At 39.6% G+C, this 23,099-nt stretch overlaps 1 protein-coding gene across 1 annotated transcript in view; it reads left to right on the forward strand.

The window, feature by feature from the left end:
• POLR3B (RNA polymerase III subunit B) overlaps nucleotides 1-23,099 on the forward strand; it is a 75,783-nt gene that overhangs the window by 5,263 nt on the left and 47,421 nt on the right. The window contains exons 6-13 of the mRNA XM_032106706.1: nucleotides 636-736; nucleotides 3,320-3,411; nucleotides 4,044-4,161; nucleotides 5,196-5,304; nucleotides 12,831-12,953; nucleotides 14,432-14,548; nucleotides 15,042-15,176; nucleotides 20,174-20,335. Of these exons, the coding sequence (XP_031962597.1) occupies nucleotides 636-736; nucleotides 3,320-3,411; nucleotides 4,044-4,161; nucleotides 5,196-5,304; nucleotides 12,831-12,953; nucleotides 14,432-14,548; nucleotides 15,042-15,176; nucleotides 20,174-20,335 (957 nt within the window). The remainder of the gene's footprint in view (nucleotides 1-635; nucleotides 737-3,319; nucleotides 3,412-4,043; nucleotides 4,162-5,195; nucleotides 5,305-12,830; nucleotides 12,954-14,431; nucleotides 14,549-15,041; nucleotides 15,177-20,173; nucleotides 20,336-23,099) is intronic.

Consider the following 23,099-nt stretch of genomic DNA (forward strand, 5'->3'; position numbering starts at 1 on the left):
AAATGATTGAGCCTTGAGATATCTAATGGCCTAGATGTGTTTATTCTGCTTCCCTTGGGCTCCAAGGAATTTGCAGACAAATTCTGGGAGTCTTCACAGGAAGTGATTCTGTAGTGAGCCTTCAGTAAGTCATCTTTAGAAACAGTACCATACAGTGAGGTTTGCTCATTCTTCTAATAAGGTAGCACGGTGTCTCTCTCAATCTTGTGCTTTCCCATCCTGTCAGAATTCATATGGCAGCACAACTCTTCAGCTATTGAGAATGCATAGAGAAATGTCCCCAAGCTGAGCACTGCTCAGACACACTGTGGTCTTTGTGTCAGCTCTGCTGATTAGACCTGTTTGTTTAATTAGGCCTGTTTGTTTAATTAGAGAGTTTAGAAGTTATGCTCTGCAGTGCTGTCTTCTCAAGGCACAGATCTCCTGGCTGCTTTTGAAAATCGTAGTAATTGTATTTGGATTTTTAGACAGGAGAGTGTCACACATTCTTCAGGTACCATGAAGATCTTGCTGAAGCTTTGCTTTGCTGCATTTCTTTGTGATGATTTACAGGATACAGGGCAAACACAGGATATTTTAAGAGAGATTCTTCAGCTTGAAGTCAACACCTGACTGTGTGCCTGTTGTCCTTTCAGTGCCGCCTGCGGGACATGACCTATTCTGCGCCGATTACCGTGGATATTGAATACACCCGAGGCAGCCAGAGGATCATCCGCAATGCGTTACCCATTGGCAGGTGAGACACCACGTGCTCAGCTTCTGCTGTCAGTTTTCATTTGCTGCCATGCTGGGAAGAGTTCTTACTGCAGAACAGATGCAGGCCAACCTGCATGAGTGGGCAAATCTTCATAAACAGCTGTACAGGATTTTTAGCTTCTAAGATTTTGTTTTGCAAAAGCTTCTGATAATGTCTCCCTCCAAAGAAGGATGGATATAAGGATGAATGTTGTCTGTGATTCTGCTGATAGAAAACCAGAGGAAAATGCATGCCTGGAGCTGGAAGTCACATTATTGTAAAATGAAGTCAGGCATATTTGCTTTGTAGCCAAATTACTCAGTCTTTCATACATAATATGTAGAGTAGCATCTGTAGAAGGTGGATGGTAAAACCAGTAAAGCAAGCATTAGTTCTGCTGCACAAGTTAAACTTTCATTTAAAATTGGTTTGGTTAAAAATTAAAGTTACATTATTAAGACTGGCTTTAAGGGCATACATGCAAAAAGTTTTTTGCTGTTAAAAACTGTTGATACCCAATTATTATTTCCATGGGAAATAATTTTCCTCATCTATCCCTAGTATTATACTTTTCCTTTGGCCAGTGCTCTTGTTGGACATGCAGTTCAGATTGGGATGGATATTTCATTGGAGTTTTCAGAAATGGCATTTGAGTGTTCCATTTTGAGTTACCTTATGCCAACTGCTTCCTGTTTCTGATATAAACAGCCAATGCATTAAGCTCTTATTGCATGTGATAGAAGATTTTGCTTGTCATATGAAGCTTCTTGTCTCTAAGAAGTACTTTCTTATTAGCGCAGTAAATATTACCATATCCCGCAGCTGTAGGGAGGAGGAGAGAATCCAACAGGCAGGAATTGTGCAGCAAGACTGATTTATTTAATTATTTTACAAACTCTTTTATAGACTTTTTTCTTCATAGTCTAATGGGACAAAGGATCAGCCACCCGCCTTGGGGTGATTGGCTAAAATCCTAAAACATCCATTGTCAAAATGTTTTCCTACTGTACTATAAACAAAGCTCAGCAAGGTCGCAGGTGTTCATGGTTTATAAACTCTGCAAATATATTCTGTGAGAGAGAAAAGTATCCCACGGACTTAGAGAGTAGCAAGAAAAATTCTTGCTAGCAGCATTTTTGTCTCCACACTTTCTCAGTGAAATACGGTGACAAGATAGTTTTTTTTACTCTGCAGAAATATGGAATTTGAGTTAATCAGTTTTCTTTTAAGATATAAGAATATGAAAACAGCAAAGAAATTAAAATAATTTATAAGATTTAAATACAAGAAATATAGCCTAATTGTGTTTTGTGTTGAAGTAAATTTGAATGAAAAATCTCAAAGGTTGAAAATAGTTGTATAATAGAACTCATGAATAATTTTTGTCAACATCTGTCTTAGAAAAGATTTGGAACACAGGTCTTACAAAGGCTGTCCACCAAGGAGGGAGATTCTGTAAGCTGGATCAAAAGCCAGCTTTTTTGTAGAAGAAGCTAAGGGGCATGGAGGTTTTTTGGTAGATGTAGTAGTAAACTCTTTATCTTATGCAAAATACAGCTTTCTCTTTGGAAATAGCTTTTGAAAGAGAGCACAGTTTTTCTCTTTCAAAAATCTGTGAAAAGGTGCATTATGAAGCTGACTATAAAAGTACACTTTTCAATAATAACTGCAAAATCATTGCTGGTTAGTTGTTGAATAAGCCAAATTGAAAGTGAACATTTCCTGATTTATCACAGGGTGATAGAATAATTTGGGTTGAAAGAGTACAGTCTCCTGCTCAGCCTCTAGTACAGCCTCCTTCTCAAAATGGGTCAGCTCTGTGATCAAACCAGGTTGCTCAGTGCTTCATCCTGTCAGGTCCTGAAGACGTCCATGAATGGAGACTGCCCAGCTTCCCTGTGCAGCTTTTCCTCTCTTTGACTGTCCTCGTGGTGAAGAAGTTTTGCCTCACATTCAGCCTGGGCATCTTTAGTTTCTCTTTTTTTTCGCTTCCCTAAGCATTGAATTTGTTTTTAATTTCTTGGAGTATCTTTCCACCACACGTTGCTTCACGAAATGCTTGCTTGCAGGCTTCTCTGCTAGGTCACCAGAGAAATCAGAGCTAACACTGGGGAACCTTCATGCAGAGAGATAGAGGCACTATCTCTCTGCAGCCAGAAGGTGTCATTCCTGTGTGGGAAATGAGTTATGAACTAACTTTATCTAATAAAAACTGGTAACAGTTCATCTGCAGTGGCATGTTCTTCACTGCAGACCGTTTTGGGGACCAGGAGTCTTTGCACCAGTTATCATTGGCCTTGGTGGCCCTGCTTGTCAGGATGCCTGAGTAGCTGCATACAATTAAATAGGAAGTCTGTGGTTTCTGCTTGTAGGTGTCCAGTTTCGGGTCTCTCTTCAGTTCCATGTTCTATGAAATAAGGTGGGCTTAAATGAAAACCTGCTCACAAGTCACAGCATGCATGAGTTCTGATGACCTTAAATGTGTTTTTTTCAGTTTGTTCAGCATCATTTTTGTTCTGAATTTGACTATTCATATTTTTCTGTCTTGAGTCTGAAGTAAAATTGTAACTGGTTTTCTTGCAGAATGCCTATAATGCTGCGTAGCTCCAATTGTGTACTTACTGGGAAAACTCCAGCAGAATTTGCCAAACTAAATGAGTGCCCGTTAGATCCAGGTACATTTTCACTCATGTTCTTTTTTTTTCCATCTGTACTTTGAGTTTTAAATCTTTTACAGCAAAGAAATACCCCTTTGGTACGTTTCTTGCCGCCATGAAGTCTTTGTGGAAGTCTCAAGTGTGTGCTTGCAACTGAAAGAAATTGTCAGGCTTTTGGTTGAGTACATGAATAGTTGGTATTTGCAGACAATTTTCAACCACGAAAAACAATGCACCAAGATTTTGAGTATTTTATTTTGAAATTTGTATGTAGTGTTGTACAGTGATGTGTTATATGAGAAAAAAGATGGAGTTCATTCATTGAAAATTAAACAGATCAGGGAAGAGTGGAGTATGATGTCCTCCAGAGTGGGAACTCTCGTTTGTTATTGCCTTCTGTAAAGCAAGAATAAAGTGTTACATGTTACATGGTAATATTTGATATGTAGAGAGGAGATGAAGATTTATAACAAGCGACTTCTTTGGGTTTTATTTGTCAAGTTTGTCCATTACTTTTTTAAGGGAGAATTTACTCTCCGATTGTGTACTTATGGTTTACTTTCTAATAATTTATATTCAAAGGCGTATTGGAGGAGACAAGTAAGGTGCAAGGGTACTGACATGCAAAATATTTCTTTTCTATTAACTAGGTGGCTATTTCATTGTCAAAGGTGTAGAGAAAGTCATTCTTATTCAAGAGCAGTTATCCAAAAACAGAATCATTGTGGAAGCTGATAGAAAAGGCACGGTTGGCGCTTCTGTTACCAGGTATGATAAATTCCTACCATTACATAAAGGAGATAAACCCAAAGCTTTAGAACTTCATTGTTGTAGTTTAAATAGCTGTGGAGGTTTTTTCCTAGTGTAGTTTAACCAGAAAAAGCTGTAGACATTCAGTGCTCCTGTCTAGCTACTGTCATTTTGTATGCTAAAACTTCAATCCCTGAATAGTATAGTATTCCCACAGAAATCAGTGAGAGTTGCTCATGTGTTCCAGGATTCATCCCAGATTAGGAAAAGCAAGTTCTAATTTTTAATATAGCAAAGTGCACTTCCTAAGTGATGGTGTTTGGTCTCAGTTTGCTGCAAGTAACATGAAGCTACTGCAGTGGAAATTGGATGTAACCTTTTGTTTGCCTCTCTACATAAAATTGGCATAAAAACTTTTAAAGGCAAAGGCAGCTGAGGAGGAAGCAAATATTTTTGTACTACACAAATTACTGAAAATGGCAAGGTAGTCTAAATTTGGCCTTTCCTCCTTGATCAAGTTTTGTTTCTATTTTTTTCAGCCTTTGGTTGGTTGCTTCTTATTTTTTAAGCTGCATTCTGGTATAATAATGGTGCTTTTCACTGTTCAGTATGAGGGCTGTTTTTTCTTCTCCAGAGGCCTCTCATGTCTCTTCTAACTACTCTACTGTCTCCCAGTAAGCCTGGATGAGGTTACCAGCAGTACCACCAAGTACTGTTATGTCATTACCACTGTTGCTGCAGTACTTGTTCACACTTAGACCTTGCTGGTTACATCAAAATTGATTATAAAAGCATGCAAAGATGATTTCAAAAAGTACAGACTTCTACTTGCTCAAGTCAAATACGCCAAATAGTCCCCAGCACAGGTGATAACACCCTATTATCTTGGAGTTACAGGCTGATCTCTGGCTGGTTTAATGTAATCTTTAAAAGAGGAGAAAGTGAGATTCATTCAGCTGAAAGATTGTTCAAGCTTGCTAAGTTCTATACAAAAGATTCTAGGAGTCAGTGCAAACACTCTGTTGGACATAGTATTATTTTTATTTTAACAGTTCCACTCATGAGAAGAAGAGCAGAACAAATATGGTTGTGAAACAAGGAAGATTTTACCTGAGGCACAACACTCTGTCAGAAGATATTCCCATTGCTATCATATTTAAGGTACACAGCTGTTTGTTTGGGGGAAAAAAAGGGGAAAAATGCTGTGCTGTAGCGCAAGAATGAAGGTCAACAGCAGCTCTCAAGTTAATATGTACAGAAGGACTTGGCAGGGCTTAGATATTGCAAGCTTTTTTCCCTTGGGAAGTCATCTTTATTGTACAGCAAAAAGAATAAGTGCTGTATTTTTCTGCAAGGAGAGCATTGCTGTGCCAAGAGAAATGCCTGCCTTCCGCTTGCTCTGCCTTGTGAGGTGCCTCTGCTGCTATAGATCAAAAGGGTTTTGTTTTGTTATGAGCTATGCTGTAAGTTGTGTTAAGGGTCTTTGTTTCTGGTTTTGGTTCCAGCCTGTCCCCAGCTCTGACTTGTGCAGTGCTGAGTAGCTTGATGTCCTTTTTCAGGTTCAGGGACATAGCCATGAGTTCATTTATGCATGACTTCCAGTCATAACTGTAAACAAAACTGAGAGCCTCTGGGGAAGTCTTGCAATTCTTAGACCTACTCCTAAATCCTGTAAGGTTACTGGAGTGGCCTGCATTTCTTAGCAGTTTGCTTCCCCTGTGAATGAGCCGTGCCTCGGTCCAAATAGTTCAGAAGCCCTGCCTGGTTCAGGAACACTCACTGGTATCCTGAGGGCAGTGAAGGCTTGGACAGGCATCATAGCTTTGAGGCGATTCCTGACAGAGAGCTCTGAGAGGCATCCACTCCTGAGTATGGGAGAGAACTGGGGAGTATTTGCCCTTCCAGTTGAGCTGGTGACAATGTCATGCCTTGACCCTCATCTCCTGTGAAACTGCCAAAGTGCTTTCTTTCACTCTCTGCTTCTCCCTTTCATTTTAATTCACTCAAGGGTGCACACGCGTGAGTGTGTGATCAGTGTGACATAACGATGGCAGCTCCCCAGCTGCCCAGCTGGACCAGAAGCAGGCTGCTAGCTCATCTGTCTGTGGAATCAAATGCATGGACTACAGCCAGGAAAGGTGGTGGGTGGACATGCTCTGTCCAGCTGCTGGAGAAGAACAGTAGGGCATGGCCAGGCCTTAGGCTGGGACCTGTCCTGCCAGCAGCTGGGAGCTCCTTCCTGTCCTGTAATGCTTTGATGTTGCCTTTGGGTTTACAGTCTGGTACATTGTGTGTGCAGGAGGAAATTGGGCTGCGTTCTTGGAGGCACGAAAAAGCCTCTGACTGGATGGATCTGGGCAAAACTCTGTTTTTGTGTTCTCTGTAGTGGGTTATGGCACAGAAGGTTGGGAGAGGAAATGATGTGCCAGGAGAGGGCAGCACGTGCTCGCAGCATCTGAGCTGGTCGTACCCGCAGCACCGATGTTGTTTATGGGTTTTGTCCCTATTACCCCAGTGCTTGGTGTGCCTTGGTACTAGAAAATAGTTTAATAATTGGGTTTAGACTTGAGAAATAAATGGCTGTTACATCTGATTAAGCAAATCTCTTCAAATAAGGGAGGAGATCGTCTGTTTTTAGTGACCGGTGTTCAAGGAGTTTGAGAAGTTATTTATGGACAGAAATGCACATAAAAGTGCCAGGATTAAGTTCACAACTCTTGTGTTGCAGAAAAGTGTTAATGTGGCTCTTAATCCACTTGCTCCAGTACCAAATTGCTGGATTCCACCTTCACTTCAGACTTTTATTACATTTTGTCAGCCTGTGCTGGTACAGATAAATACCTGCTCACGCAGAGTAACTGCTCTGGGTTGTTGTTTGAGGAGATGGTTGTTGGCTTGTTTTTCTAAGCAAAATTGTACTGACTATTACCATCTGACAATGCTTGCTATAATTATCACCCTCTTCATATGTATCTTTTATATTTTAGATAATGTTTCCTAATTTTTCATTTATTAATTGAATAAGGGGTTCCAGTTGTTGGAAGCTCTTGGCTGTAGTGCTTTTCAATGATTTATATTGATTTAGTACAGTAGCAAATCAGCTACACCCACTTCAACTGTTCTGAATGTTCCATCCCAGCTGTTCTCATGAGTGGTCATTTTTTTTACCTTTCCTTTAATGACATGAAATTCAGGGATCTTCTGTCTACTTCTGATGAGTCTCCAGCTGGAAATGAAAGCAGTCACCAGTCTCTGATTCTCCTTTCTTGGGCATTGCTGTAGTGTGGTATTGCTTTGTTCTATTTAACTACTAGAAGCAAGATTGGAAATGCAATAGCCCTCAACCTGGAGAATCCCAAACTTAGGGATGCCTGTCTAACTTCAGCTCTCTCACATGGCAGTATTATACACAGGAGATTTGTTGGAAAAACAAGGAGAATAATTCCTTTCTGCCGACACCGAAGCCTTGGGCATGAAGCATGTGACTTCCTTATTACGGATAGGTGTTCTGCTTCTTGTGATATAGAGATCCATATCTGCAAGAGACAAAATTAAGCTGTATACACAATCTGAGGTCTCAGGTTTTGGCTGCCTTTGAATCCTTAACTTGTCCTGAAACAGCTACATGTGTAATTTCTAATTAAAAACTAAAATGATAAAGCAATGGCAAAAATCTGTCGCTCTGCGTTTCCTCCCAGACTAGCATCCAGGCTACTACCAAGTTCCACAGACCTCTGTGTTTTGACTAAGAAAACAAGTGTTAATTGGTAGAGGGTTGCCATTCAGTGCATGGGCCAGCTAGAGGGGGTAGTCTGAGATTCAGGGGTTATCTGAGAGACAGTGAGCAATTTTGGATTGTCTTTCTAGTCCCAATAGCTTTAACTGACCTGGTGTTCTTATGTGATGTAAGAAATAGGTCGGGTGCAGAAAATCATTGTAGCATTATAGAATAGAAAGCAAGTATTGCAGATCTATAATCTAATGTGGATTTAAAGCTACTGCAACTGTAAGGTTGAGGTGTACTAATATATCCTCTAGACATCTTTGTCAAAAGCTGTGAAATACAGAACATTAGAAACACCACCAACTGATAGAGCTGAGGCCTAAAATTCCTAGTGCTCCCTAGACTAGAATCTAAGGTCACCCTTGTATTTCAGGTGTAAAGTCATGGACTGAGCTGCATGCTAGGGCAAGACCTGAACACAGTGTTCTCCATTTTTGCTTTTGGTGAGGAATGAAGCCCAGGCACATGAGCTGTGGGGAGCAGTGGAAAGAGAGTGGATCTTAAGGTCCCTTGATCTGGATAGATAGGGACTGGATTGTGTGGGGTCACCCTAAAGGAGGCATGTGCCTTTCAGTTCATCCTTATTCATAACTGCAAGCCAGAATGACCTTGTCCTGCTGCTTTGTTTTATCTGCCTTCCAGACCTGTAGGGATCTTCAGGATGGGCATGCTCAGATGTTTTACAGTCAGTTGTGCCAAACACATCTAAGTTGTGGTTTCGTGGAATTTAGCACATTGACCACAACTTACTGAAATTTGGTAGGCTACAAAAGGCATGTGCCTGGCACTATTCTAGGGCAGACTTGGGGTATCTGCTCTTTAGATGTAGGGGAGTTAGAGCTTTGTAGCTGTGCTAGCTTAAACAGTTTTCCCTAACCCATCTTCTTATAAGTGACAGAAGCATTTGTGCAGTCACTATATATGGAAATGCAACTTTACTTTTGAAGCAGTGGCAGAAATCAGACAATTTTACCCCTAAAGTATGGGTTCGTGTCAGTTTTTAAAGGGCTGTTAACTGCCTTCTAATGGGAAAACAAACACAGCTATTTGCTTCCTGCTTACTTTGTAACACTTCTTCATTAGTTAAGATACATGTGCGACCACAGGGGTATTTATGGTACCTTGAGCTGTCTTGCAACTCTGGGAGACCTTTCTTTAGCTGTGTCAGTTGTGCACAGCTCAGGGGACTGTGTGAGCTGTGCACAGTGGCTCTTCTGAGTATGTCAGGCTAGGAGGTACACAGGCTTTACCTTGGGGGGCTCGGACAGTTCTAGGTAGCAGTGGGCACTAGAGGAGGTGTGGAATATTTGTGCTCTATATAAGGGTGTTTCTGTTCTGAAAATCATCTGAGTTAGAGGTAAGAAGGTGCAGCTGCTTTTGCAGAAAGCTCCCTAAATTGCAGGGAGTTAGAGCTGCTCAAAGGTAAGGGCTATTTTTCTTTTGAGTTTGTGATTTTTCTTGTGAGTTTGTGATTTGGTAGACTTGAGTGAGCTGTGGGAGCTGAAGTAAGTGAAGGTTGCATGCTGCATTGAAACTGGTTAGGGAAGGAAGAAGATTGTAAGTAACCCTACAGGGACTTGAATTTTATGACATGAATCACTGGATGAAGTATCTTTAGTGTGTGTGGGAGCTGTGAGAAACTGCTCTAGGACCTGCGGCAGAAGATTTGAACAGCAAGTCAAGTTTCATTTTTACAAACCTGTGCTAGCCTTGGAGCTGTTAGGTGCAGCTCTAGAGGAACAGCTGGATGGTGGTCTGACTGGATCTGCAGGATTATGGGTTCCCATGGCTGTTGTTTCATAGCTCGTATCTTTTGAATTATGAAAGCTCCAGACCAATTCTGTCTGTGATGTCAACCTTGAACTTCCCTGACATCTTTTTAATCCAGTCATCTGCCTGTCTCTGTGCTGTAATTTAGCCTGATGGACTGCAGAACTGCATTCTAGGGAAGTGCCATGGAAACGCCTAGACATCATCATTAAGACGTGAGCTGGGGGAGGAAGAGCTGGGCTCACACTCTCATCTGTACGTGTGTGTGCACACACAAAGATGGACACACACGCATTTAGGCAGTGGGAAGCTCCCCAGTCCCAGGAAGGGGTTGGCCCCACTGGGACTGCTTTCTCCCACTTGAATTCAGGATGATCTGAGTATTCTGAATGCTTGCTTTGCCTTCTCTGTTTTATGTCCATCGACTGCTAGCCTTCAACCATAATCTTCAGCTACTGTCTCCTTCCTCATCCTTTCACTGCCACTGTTAAATTATGCTTTTACAATGTCTCCTTCCCCCCTCCCCCATAAAATTATCCCTTTGTGACATTGCCTTCCAATCAAAAAGAAAAGACATCTTGTCTACTGCTTTGCTTTTACGTTAATTTCCTTTCCCTCAGCTTTGTCCTAGGACCATGAGTGTTTTAACCATAGGGCCCATTCCTATATCGCGTCCTCCGTGTTTCTGTAACATAAGCAACAGCCAAGGAATATTTTGTTACTGTCCTAATGATGTTACAGGCTAATTCTGGAGTACTTCTTTTCTATTGGTTTGGTTCTTTGGTTAGTTGTTTTTGGAAGGGTAACATCAGGGCCAAATTTACTGAAAACCCAAGTGTTAAGATTACAAATCTCTCTGATAGCAGCATGGGCCTGCTGCTTGTCCTTTTGGTGTTGCGTGTAGGTGGATTTGTGTATGCAACTCTGCTCAGGATTGTTGAGAGTATAGAGGAGAATAAATAGGTTCACTTTTAGGCTGTTGTGTTAGCACATCTTTTACAGTCATTTGCCTGAGTTTTAGTCATTACTCATAAATTCATTTCCTTCAATTTTCACATATTTAACAGCACAGTGTATGTGGTTTGGTGACAGATCCTGGCCTTTCCCACTCAGAAATTTAGAATTCTCAGGTGATTTTGCTTCTACAAACTCCAGCTAGAAAATCTACATGGGCTTAAAGATCTATCTTGTACTCATCCTTCTGCTGTAAGACTCTTGATCAGAGAATTCATTAAGTTGGAAGAAATCCTCAACCCTCTTTAATTCATGGTGGCTTTCCAGTTTTTAATGGATGAAAAAACATAGTAAAAATGCAGATTGATTTTTTTTTTTTTCCTCCCACTTTTCATATGACACCTAAGATTTGGTTGCCATTGTAGAATTAACCTGACGGACAGAAATAGGGTGATACCAGGTTGCAGTTGAGATAAATGTATTTGTGGTATATGTGCCTAGAATGGCACAAAAATTCTGTTCTAGAAATTTCTGGACTAAGTACAATAACTGTATTAATCTAGTTGTCATTCCTGAACTAGTTTACTGGTCAGCTATTAAATCCTAGACACATGGAAACTTACTGTTGTGAAGCTTTCATGCTTTTGTAGACTTACCTTGTGAGTCTGTCTCTCAGGTCATGAGGGATTTTGTTAACTTCTCTGCGGAGGTTTTTTAACTACTGTGTGACCTTATTTAAAAGGGTGAGGAAGTGTAATAATATTTGAAAAACAGAGATCTCAACCACAATAACATCACAAGGCCAACTTCTGGTTCTGAAAAGAGCCTTGAGATCAGAGGGGTGACTACTTAATGGGAACAAACTATGATGAAGCGCTCTTTACCTGGTGAAGTACCTGCATCTTGATTTGGCACTCAAGTCTGTCTGAGATGGTGGAATTGTCATCTGGGCTTTGCATTAAACGAGAAGAGTCCTCGCACTGCTCTGGATGTGTTATACTTCTGCAGTGCTGTTAATTTCTAATAAACCACAAGGTGAAAAGACAGAGTTTGAATTTAAAGGGGCTTCAACTACTTCTTTGTTCAAAAAGAAAGAAAAAAAGCTGAATACTTCACAATTAGAGCAACAGTTTTCCAAGTGAATGGCGTTAGCTAGGTGTTAAGCAAAGTGACACTCCACGAAGGCAGTAAGAAGGGAAGGCATTTCTGCATTTTTGAGGAAAATGTGACTTTTTGGGGTACTGCCAGTTTTTAATGAGAACCAGAATACTAGACTCTGCATAGGCCATTATTTACAATGGTCTTTGTGGCAGGCACTTTGGAGAATAATGTGAATGCAAACGTAACTTCCTCACAAAGTTCTGAGAAACATATTATAACCCAGCCAGAAGAGGTTTAGTGAGATTATTCCATTTCTTGATATGGCAGAGCTCCAGGCAAATGTGTGAAGGGGGGGAAGCTTTAGCACCATCTGGAATCCACAAAAGCCTTCACTGCTGGCTGCCACCTTGAAACACTTACTGATAGAGAGATTTTACTAAACCTGTTAAGCGCTTTCTTAGTTTATTAAGCTTTTTCCGCGGTATAAAGTCTAACAAGGTGTCCAAGGATCAGTGAAATAGTAGAATGTCTTTCAAGTGGAATTGTGTAGTGAAGTCATCTTCTAAATGCAGAGAGCTGCAAAGGGGGTAAATTGTAAACATTTCTCAAATATCATGAGCTACATCACAGTCAACTGAGTTTGCAAAATTGCTTGTGGTAAGAGACCGAGTACTCCTTTAAGAAATTTTGCCTTCGTTTCTTTATTGTAGATTCTGACTTGGTTCTCATTGTTACACACTTTGGCTTGTTTATACCTAGTATTTATTTTTTTTCTTAAGACAAAAACCACAGAATTTAACTCCTGTCAGTGAATAAAAAAAAAACAAAACAAAATACCACCAACAAAAAAAGGGCTCTCCAAAAAGTGTGTGTGTGTTCCTGCTGCTTATCAAGATTTCCATTTAACGTTCTTCCATAGCTGGAATATGTGCTGCCAGTGCCAGATGGCACAGTTTCTTAGAGAAGAACTAGCTCTTGCTTAGTAGTAATGCAGACAAACAATACCAAATTAGCATAAGCAAATGTCAGTGAGTTAACATAAAGCCTGTGTTATTTCTGTCTTTTCTTCTTTTCCTAGGCCATGGGTGTTGAGAGTGACCAGGAGATTGTACAGATGATTGGCACAGAGGAACATGTGATGGCTGCATTTGCTCCTAGCCTGGAAGAATGCCAAAAAGCTCAGATTTTTACACAGATGCAGGTGTGTCTTTTCACATGGCCAGAGGCCATAACAATCTAGACAGTGGGTATTGACCACTTTGCTGTGTCAGCAATGGACATACACTTTGTGGTTTAAGGTTTGTTTTGGGGGGTTATTTTAAGCTGAGGCTTTTTAAAGGGTCCGGACTTGTCAAACGTGAGACTTCGCTCTCATTACCAAACTGGAGAAGGAAAAAATCAGAGTCAAGAAATGCTTTGTTTTCAGAAGCCCAGGGTTGTGTTTTAATGGCATAACCCTGTATATAACAAGTAGCAATGTCCATAAAATTAGGGGGGTTTGTTGAAGACATTTTTAAAAAAGGAATTGCATGCCCCATTTGGCAGAAGCCCGTTGATGTGGCTATGACCATTTCATCATGAGTAGATGTTCTATTCTAGTCACTTGTATGAAGCCTACAACAGTAGCCACCCTCTGTCCTGCTAAAGACTCAGCAGAATTCTCTTAGCTCATGTACTTTTTTTAGTTATCCAGAACATAAGCCATTTTGCTGGGAGCAAATGGCAATATATTAATCTGCTAGAAGCAGCTTTTGGAGGTTAATCTTATTTCTGCTGTTTCATTGTAAACTTTGTCAAATCATTCCATGTGTCATTTTTAGTGTTTTAAAGTGAACATCTTCCTGGTTTTCATCTTCGGGGGCTTTTGAGGGTTCCAATTAGCTTGAAGAGCTCCTAATTTAGAGGCAGGTGAGAAAAATGGTGAGCTGGAGCAACACAGAGGAATGCGAAGCATTCAGGAAGGTAGAAAAACAGAAACACAGAAGTTACTGTGCTAAGAAATGTCAAATGAATGGAGAGATAGTTCTTTGTGGAAGAAGGTAACAGATGGAAAGGATAATCTGTCATTTACTGGAGAGAGTGATTCTTTCACGTAGCTTCATGGCTTATCCTGTGTGGACTTGGATAGTTTCTTGACTCATCTGACTAGGAATTCTGCAGATCGATTGACAACTGGTAGGAGAGGAAGAATCCATTGCAAGGCACTCCTGGAGACAGACGTGGATGCCACACAGTAGCTTTTGGGGATATTAAACAGTGAGTGCCACCTCATGGTTTAATATCTGAATGAAATTTAGCCAAGTGCACAAAAGAACTGAAGGTGAAAAGTCTAATTAAATAAACTAGGTATCTTTGGAATTTATAGAATCCTTTTTTCCTGTATCTCTGCCATATCCCTTCTTTTAATATTATAGTAATCATGGATTTTCACCCCTTTCCATTCCAAATGCTATCAACCTGTGATAAATATGTTGTATATTTAGTCAATTGTGTCAATTTTCAAGAATTTTTTTCTTCGTATCACTTACACCTTTGTTATTTTGCAGTTTGTTTGGAGTTTGTATCATCCATAGCTGGTGAATGGCACTGGATGAGGAGTACACACGTAACTCCATGTGTGTGTATATTTGTCTAGGTTACAGTTCTGATATTAACTCAGGTTAATTCCCCCCTTCGCAGGCATTAAAGTACATTGGAAACAAAGTACGAAGGCAAAGGATGTGGGGAGGCCCAAAGAAAACAAAGATGGAAGAAGCCCGAGAGCTGCTGGCATCAACCATTCTGACCCATGTTCTTGTATGTAATGTTCTGGGGGTTTTATAAACTGGAGTAAGCTTGTAGGGTTATTTATGGTGCGAGCTTTGTTGGCAGGGAAAAATGTCTTTGATGGCTTTGTAGCTGAGATAAAGTAAATCATCCTCAAAATAAAGGGGAAGACTTGGATTGAGTCAAAAGAAATCTTTTTGAGATGCTGTATCATTGAACTAATTAAACTATGCATTTTTTTTCTGCATAGCCAGGCAGTATCAGGTGTTAATTCAGGACTTTCATCTCATGACCTATACCTTTATTCTGATTTACTTCCATTTGCTATCTGTTTCAAAGTCACTAATGTGTATTTTTTGCATTTTTAAAGAAAGCAAAGCGCTCAAATCCCTTTTGTAACTCCTCCATCAGCCCAGATTAACAGTGATTTAAATGGATGTGTTCATCTGAATAAGAACTAAGGAGATGATCCTGAAACATTTGTTTTGGTTTTGTTTGGTTTTTCTGGATTTTTTGTTTACAGGTGAAAGAATTCAATTTTCGTGCCAAGTGCATATACACAGCAGTGATGGTACGCAGAGTAATTTTGGCTCAAGGAGAAAATAAGGTAGATGACAGAGACTACTACGGAAATAAACGTTTGGAACTGGCAGGGCAGGTGAGTTTTTACTTCAGAACGAAGCGTTTTGGGGTTTTGTTACTGTCTCCTTTTAAAAGATGCAGAATAAGGAGTATCCCTGTCTTTTCAGTTGAAGTGTTTTCACTCTCATTTTATTTTTGTTGGCTTTTCTGTGTTGACTCATAGATCTGCTTCCATGATTGAGACTAATACATTATATCCTCACTTCTATATTGTCTCTTTACACCAGATAAAAGGACGGAGCAGTACAAATGTAGCATCAGTGATATAACACTGTTATTGTCAGGAAGGCAATGGTAAGAGCCATCCTCCAGTGTTCCCCTCTAAGTGACTGGGTAAGGGAATAAACTGGGACAAAGGAGGTGCCTGCATGTCAGGTCCAGGCTGTCCCATTGTGGAGAACCCAGCTTGTGTAGCAGATCACAGAACAGCCACTCAAGCCTCCTGTAATTTGGTGCCCATAAGATCGTTCGTTTGTTGTCAGCTGCCTGTCTGGCCTCTAGCGTAGCATGAATTAACAAAATGAGTGGCTCAAAGTTAACTTGAGCAAAGTGGATTTTGTGGACTTCTCTGCTTGCAGAATTTTGGCACTGGAGGCAGCAGCAGTAACAAAAAGCTGTAAAGGAGGGAAAAGAGGTGTGTGGCTGGCACAGTTCTTTTGCAGACAGGGTGGCAGTTCAGAGCTGTTGGCCAAACTGCATTCTCCAAATGCTATGGGAATTTGCCTGCCAGGTGAAGGAACTGCTTAGCTAATATGGCATGGATTTTCCTTGCCACATGTGCTTATTTGCTTAAACAGTTTATATTAGGCTTGGACTTTGCTGTGCTCAGTACTAACCTAAGTTGGAGTTTCAGTAGTTGGTATCACCTCTGGTTATTGATCATGCATCAGAAATTCAGACAAGTACACAAAATGCACTGGATTGCAGAAACTGCATCTCTGCTGCCCACAGAAATTGGGATTTCTGTTGCAGCACATATAACAATATCTGCTCCTTTTTGTTCCTGTCCAGTGGAAATTCTGATTTTATTGTACTTTTTAAGATGTGTGCTTCCATATTGTCTCATACTCCTCCTTTCCACCCAGCTCTGCCCTCCATGCACATGTGAACACACACACACACAAACACACACACAGAGACAGCAATCATTTTAGAGTAAAAACCACATGCTTTGCTTCCTAGTTTTCTGAAGAAATAAGGGTGACATTCGAACACATTCAGAGCACAAATACAAGGGAATAAAACCTCCTAATTTGTTAGGATAAGAAAATTCTTTCTTCAAATTAATATGTTCACTGTTCATCAAATTTTTACTCTTGCTGAGGCAGAATATATCTCTTAAAGTGTAAGGAGTAGTAAGTGGGCATTAGTGCAACATTCTAATGGGATAAATATTTTACGCTGTAATGGGTTTATTTGGTTTCTGCAGTAATGTTGCTGTAGGTTTGTATGTTTGTAATCAGCAAAATTAGTTGTTGCTTTGTCATCAGATTGTTCTTATTTAACTGGATTGAAGGAGTAGTTTGTTTTTTCATAATACTTTCAGAGGCAGAAAGTTGAACAGGTAAAGAGTTTTCTACAAGCTGTAAGAAAAAGGCCTCTGTTCACACAGATGTTAACAACCAAAGTTGGTTTGAATTATGTGGGAAAAGGTTTTAAATGTAGAGGATCATCATAACAAAGCCAATGCATATTTTTTCTACATCAAGGAGAACTATGCACAGGGGTTGTAACAATTGATTAAGAGTAGTTCTTTCTCTCTTGTGGTATTTTAAATGTTCATTTCAAGTTTGAATTCCCCTCTGCCAGCTTACTGGTGAAATAGTAATTTTGTTGGATTGCAGACTAAACAGTGTAGAGATTTTTTTTGCCAGTTTCTAGATGTTTGTGTTTAGCTAAAGTTTGTGTGGATAAAATGGTTGGTGGTGGTTTGGTTTTGGTTTGGTTTTTTTTAATGCCAGCATGTTCCTGGAATAAAAACGCTGTTGATTTAAAATTTGAATAAATAAAAAAAAAAAAAGAAAATATTCCCATGTGAGGAGAAAAACATAGCGGTCTAAACAGTGTAAAGACATAAATGACATTGTCTTTATAAAAATGTGTGAAAACAATAGCTGCTAATTTCACACCCCATGGGACAAGAGAGTACGAAATGTGCTTTAGCTTTAGATAACAGAGTTGTATCCACTAGCCAAGCTGGTTTACAGAGCTTTCTCTTAGTCTGTCTGCCACTAGAGGCTCAGTAGGCCAGGTGCCAGCTGAGGTGTTAGCAAAACCTACCGATTTCAGGCTTAATCTTTTCACCTACCTTTTCTCTTCCCTTAATGTGTTCATTATTTGCTAAGCATTGCTCTGTTCTTTGTCCTCATTTTTTTTTGTTTCTAATGCAGCTTGCTTTGTATGGGTGAGATATGGAACACCACCAAAATCCGGCACCCTGGAAAGCAAGGGATTTCTACCCTGTGACAAAAGAATACCGCCTTGACTTCAGAGATTGCCTAATCCCAGCTGTTCTGATAATATAATTAAGGCTGCCTAATGTCTTTAATTTTGCAACCAGTTTGTGTGAAAGGGAGAATTTGGCACTCTAAAGGCTTAGACACTAAATAGCAATCTCAAGGCGCCTAATTAGAATTCTCTGACATTAAGCTAATTGCTGAAACTGTATTTCAGCAGCTTAACTTCTTTATTAATTTTTCTTAGGATTTTCAATGAAAATCAATTGATGAGCTGTCAGTATTTTTTTCCCTTAAATATAATTTGCTCTTTAGTGCTCCTCTCTGAAGCAGGCTGAAAGGCCCTGGACTAACTATGAAATCCATTGAATATTATCAGTGGCATTCCATCCTTTCTCTTTAATCTCTTGCTCTTGACCTAAATAATGTGGTTATTGTGAGATTCTTCTTTGCCAAATAGTCAGAGCTCTTAGAGAGTCTGAGTGAAATTAGCAAAGTATGAGGCTTTCCAGGCTGGCAAATAGTAACAAGTTGGTGTACTTGGGATGTAACTGACTTTATTAGTTAGAGAAGAGGAAGGGTGGTGTGCCTTTATAATCCCCATGGCATATGGAATTATGAGATTCTTGCAGTTTTTGATGAAGAAATCAAATATGAAAATGTGTTCTGGGTGATTTTTTAAAAGTGTTTAGTTAAATGTTTCAATCCTGCTCAAACCTGCTGAGATCAAATGTTTACTGTAGTTAATATCAAAAGAGTTAGTTCTTATTTAATGTGACTATCAGCCATCTTAAAACTAACTACACATTTCTTCCTCTTACTTTTTCCCTACTTTTGAAATTCTTCCCCCAGAATCTTATTTTTGGCATCCCCAGTGGGTTCTCCTTCTTGATACAATGCTTCATAAAAGTTGCTTTTATTTCTGGTGGAAATCTAATTTAAATTAACTGTGACATCGCAGGTGACTTGCAGGTGACTGGATTTCTTTTGGCAGTGGTGAGAGAGTATCATTTTGTAACTGTTAATGGTATTACAAACATCAGAAAGGGAGAGAAGGTCTACAGCATCTTCCTCTCATGCCAAGGTCGGGTCTAAAAACCTGTTTGTCCAGAGTGGAAATAGGATTCCACTTTTGCCAAGGGTTAGCATGCAGTGTGTGTTGTCACCAGCTTTACAGTATCATTTGCCAAATGCTTTGGTCAACCCAGCTGGAGAGCATAGGTAAAATAAAGCAAATAAAAGTTAGTGGCCCATCCCAGGGACAGAGGAATGAGTGTGGTTTACTTTCTAGTTTCCAGAAGGTAAGGAAAGGTGGGGACTGTGTCTCATGAAGACAGTTAAAATTCAGATTAATTCTGCATATACAAAAATTATATGGTACAAAAGACTCCAGAATGTCTTAGCTTGTGATGGATGTAGGGCTTGTTCAGCCCTACAGTGCCTTGTGCTCTGGGAACTACCATTTCTGGCACTGGTAGCAGCTGCATTTTTGGTTCTTCTGACACTTGGAGCTGTTTTAGACTCAAGTCCCAGGACAGGACTGCCAGGCTTTACTGTTCACAGTGCTTGCTTGCAAAGCTAATCATTGTGAACACTTAAAATGTATCATGTGGTACAGATTTCAGTGTTTTGGAAAGCTATTAGTGTTTCAAGGAGAGGCTGAGCATACTGCAGAAGCAAAGGAGATTGGAGAGTGAAAAAAGTCAGATCACAGACTTTGGTAGCCTTTTCTTTTTATGGCTGTTTCAAGAACTAGAAGTAATTAATATACATATTCAGGAAATAATATTGTTTAAATGCAGCACTTTTGAATGGTTCTGTTGCTGGGTTCATTTTGGGTTGTTTGGTTGGTTTTTTTCCCTATTCAGCTGAGTTATGCAGCTTTGTTGCTTGAACTGTAGACTTTGGGTTGTTGGTTTGGGTTTTTTAAGGGAGAGATGTGAAGAATATTGCACTTTCTAGACAGTAGCAGTTCTAGAAAACAGTGACAGATGTTGAACCAGCTGAACTTTTCTGTGGGTGTAATTGGTTTTCCATAGATTGGCAGAAAGCAGCAGGATAAAAGTCTGTATGAGTAAGGAAGCTCCCTGTGAAACCTGAGATATGTATTAGAGTAAAAACCATTCTTGCCTCCAAATCTTGTGTGTAATTCAGGGTTGTACATTTAGGGTATTAAATCTTTAAAAGAGTTTGTAACTCTTTTAGGAAGAAGTAAATCAGATGGGTTGTAATGTAGCAGATTAGGGAAAATAGTTGGATAGCATAGAGACATACGGCTGTGCTAAAATATTATGAAGGAAGGACTAAAGCAAACCAAAAAGGGGTAAGTGCATAAACTTAGACCAATCTTCTTAATTTCTGCTATAAGTTCTCTAATATTGTACTTTAACAAGGCAAAAAACTTGTGATAAAAAATAATCATTTGTGAAACAGAAAAGTTACATTTTAACTGACAAGGCATATAAAGGTAGGAATATTAAACACATCTCCCCTCTCTTTCCCCATTTCCTAGACTTGAAGAAGTATAATTCTTCCCTTAACTGTTTTGTATTTCCAGCTTCTTTCTCTTCTGTTTGAAGATTTGTTCAAAAAATTTAACTCTGAGCTGAAAAAGATTGCTGACCAGGTCATCCCCAAGCAGCGTGCGGCTCAGTTTGATGTTGTGAAGCACATGCGACAGGACCAGATCACCAACGGCATGGTCAATGCCATCTCCACAGTAAGTATTTGTGTTCTCATTCTAGTATGCAAAGCTTTTCCACCATAGTGAGTGATGGAAATGGGAACATTTATTTTTGATGAATCTTCCGGGTTTCGTTTGAAAAGCAAATCTGTTTTGTGGTTTTTTATCGATTAAAACGTCAAATCTCTTGTCGTGGGCAGGGCGTTTGGAATTCACTGAAGAATCAATAATCATCAAGCATCTTTTATTTCAAACTGATGTTTTAGTTTTTGAGAAGGAATGGTAAAAACAGGCAAATTTAGAATAGTGGTTATGGTTGTATTTATCCAACTGTCTGTCTTCTAGGTTCTGCTTGACTATGTGGTTTTTTATTATCTGGATTTAGCTGGGGTCAGGTTACATCATTTGTACAAAAGATTTTTGAAAAACAGCAGGAAAACATCATGAACAGGAGGAAAAAAAAACCCCTCAACCTCAATTCTAAGCTCTTTGAGGGCAGTGCCTTTTTATTCTGAAGTTGGTGGAATGAACAAATTTTCACCATAGTTAGTTAGAAGTTAGTACTTCTCTGTTAATGATACTGATCTATTTAACAGGGAAATCTGCTGCATGCTGTAATATTAAAAAACTCCTGATAATTACCCTTTAAATATTTGTCTTGGTTGGATTTTAGCCTGTTTCTGCCTTCTGCTGGAACAGATACTTTCATTCATGCCGGTGGACAAGAACAATAATAGCTTCTAAGTTTGTCTTTCACCTCAGGCATCTGCAAGAGCAATTTGTGAGATTGCTCCTGAAATCCAGCTAGTAGCTTGTAAAAGACTTTGAAATGCATGATTTTTAAAAGAAATTAGATTAGACCTAAGTATTTTAGCAGCTGGTAAAAATTGTGGAACTTAATTTTTAATCTTTGGTACTCTTAAGAGGGCTTTTCTGCCTAGCGTGAAACTGAGGTTTTTCTTTGGTTCTTGTAAACAAATTAATTCCACATATTGTATCCAAAACCACCAATAGTCTGTAACTTACAAATCCCAGTGTTAAAGCCTTATCACTGTTTAATTTTATGAGTGCCCCAAATGTAGTTAAATCTCTACAGTGCATGTAACCAAAACAATTGACAGATTTGTTTCTCTAAATGCTAGTGCTTTCTTCTAGCTTGTGCCAGTTTTTCCATTTGGACTGACAGAGATAAATCTGCAAATATTCAGTCCATATTCAGTAAAGTCTTCGTTCTTCCTCTGTCTTTGGACTTTTTTTTACTGCCACATAAGCAGTTAAACACCATCTGCTCTTGAGCATTGAAAAATAATTTCTCAGGAACAATGCCCAGTGCGTACTATTCAAGAGATTAAGCAAATACCATAAAAATCATTCTTGGAAATGACAATCTCCAATCTCACCAGAATGATAGTCTCAAAGAGCATGAAATAACTGAGCAGATTCATAATTACACCAGTAGCATGCAAAAGAATTCATAGCCCTACTGCATCAGCTGTACAATGGTGCTCAGTGATATTTGGTACAGGTCCTCTTCTTACCCTGGAAAACACCAGAAGAGAGGGTAGGGCAGGCAGCAGTGCCACAGGCCTGATGGACATTTCAGCATCTGAAGAATCACTTGATGCCACTGAGGGGGCAACTTCCCATTCTTAAGAGTTCTTAATAGGATGGTCTTGTTTGGGGGTGGGCTCACAACTGCCTTGGCCCCATTTTGGTTTTCTTTTTTGTGGACAACTTTTGAAGGATCCAGTCTGTCCCTTCCAAAGCACAAAGAATATTTTGTATTACTTCTTCAGGCAGCATTTTTACCTCCCTTTTTTCCCCAGTCTTTTTGATTTTAGACTCTTCTGGGCAGCAAAGAGGAAACCACATACTAATTTAGCCTACAGACGCAATACTTGCTAGCTTGAAGAAAAACTACTGATTTATTGTATTCTTCCACTTACATTCTCGTAACTTCTAGTCTTTAAAGAATGAAATGGTCAGTGAGTGAACCCTTCCCAAGGATGTTAAGCAAATGAACAGGATACTTTTTCTTTTGACTGACTTGCCATTGGTCATTATGTCTTCCCACTTGCTATTACAAATTTGAGACTATTTGATAGTCTCTCCAGTGGAAGGAAATAACAAAATCCAAAAAAAACCAAATTGTATGGGTGGTGTTTTCTTCCTGTTGATCACTAAGTGGGATTGTGCTGTTAAAAGTGTAAATAAAAAAGCCAAGGAAATCACCCTTTAAAAGGATTTTGGAGTAGTACAGCAAGTGAGCTTCAAATTATTTGTTAGTATTGGTGAGCTGAGTTTCTCAAAAAGGATGCAAGAATTAGCAGAAGGCAATCCTTGGGAAAATGTTATCTTTGTACTGACCAGTAACATGGTGCCTGGGGTAAATAGTATTTCAGACAGAAATTTACTGTATCCACTGACTCAGGTGCTGAGAACTGGATATGGAGTAAATGTCATGAAGGCAAAAACTGCAGCACCAAATTTCAAGATTTCAGTAGAGATTATTAAATCTGCTTGGCATGGAAACATATATGTGTCCTAGAACATGGTCTGAGCTCCTCTGGTCTCCTAATTAAAACCCCAAGTGACAGTGCCTGTGACAGTCCTGGAACACAATACCTCTGAGATGTGCATGGATCTTGCATTTCATACTTCGTGTTATCCAAAGAGAAGTTGGGTAGACCTACTCCTCCCACACACACAATCTTCTGTGAGAAGACACTTCAGTGAGTCTTTTTCCTCTGGATTCTAAAAACAAAAGGCTTCAAGAAAGAACAGAGGGCTTTGATGTCAG

This window comes from Corvus moneduloides, chromosome 4 (genome assembly GCF_009650955.1).
Source record: "Corvus moneduloides isolate bCorMon1 chromosome 4, bCorMon1.pri, whole genome shotgun sequence".
Taxonomy (NCBI): domain Eukaryota; kingdom Metazoa; phylum Chordata; class Aves; order Passeriformes; family Corvidae; genus Corvus; species Corvus moneduloides.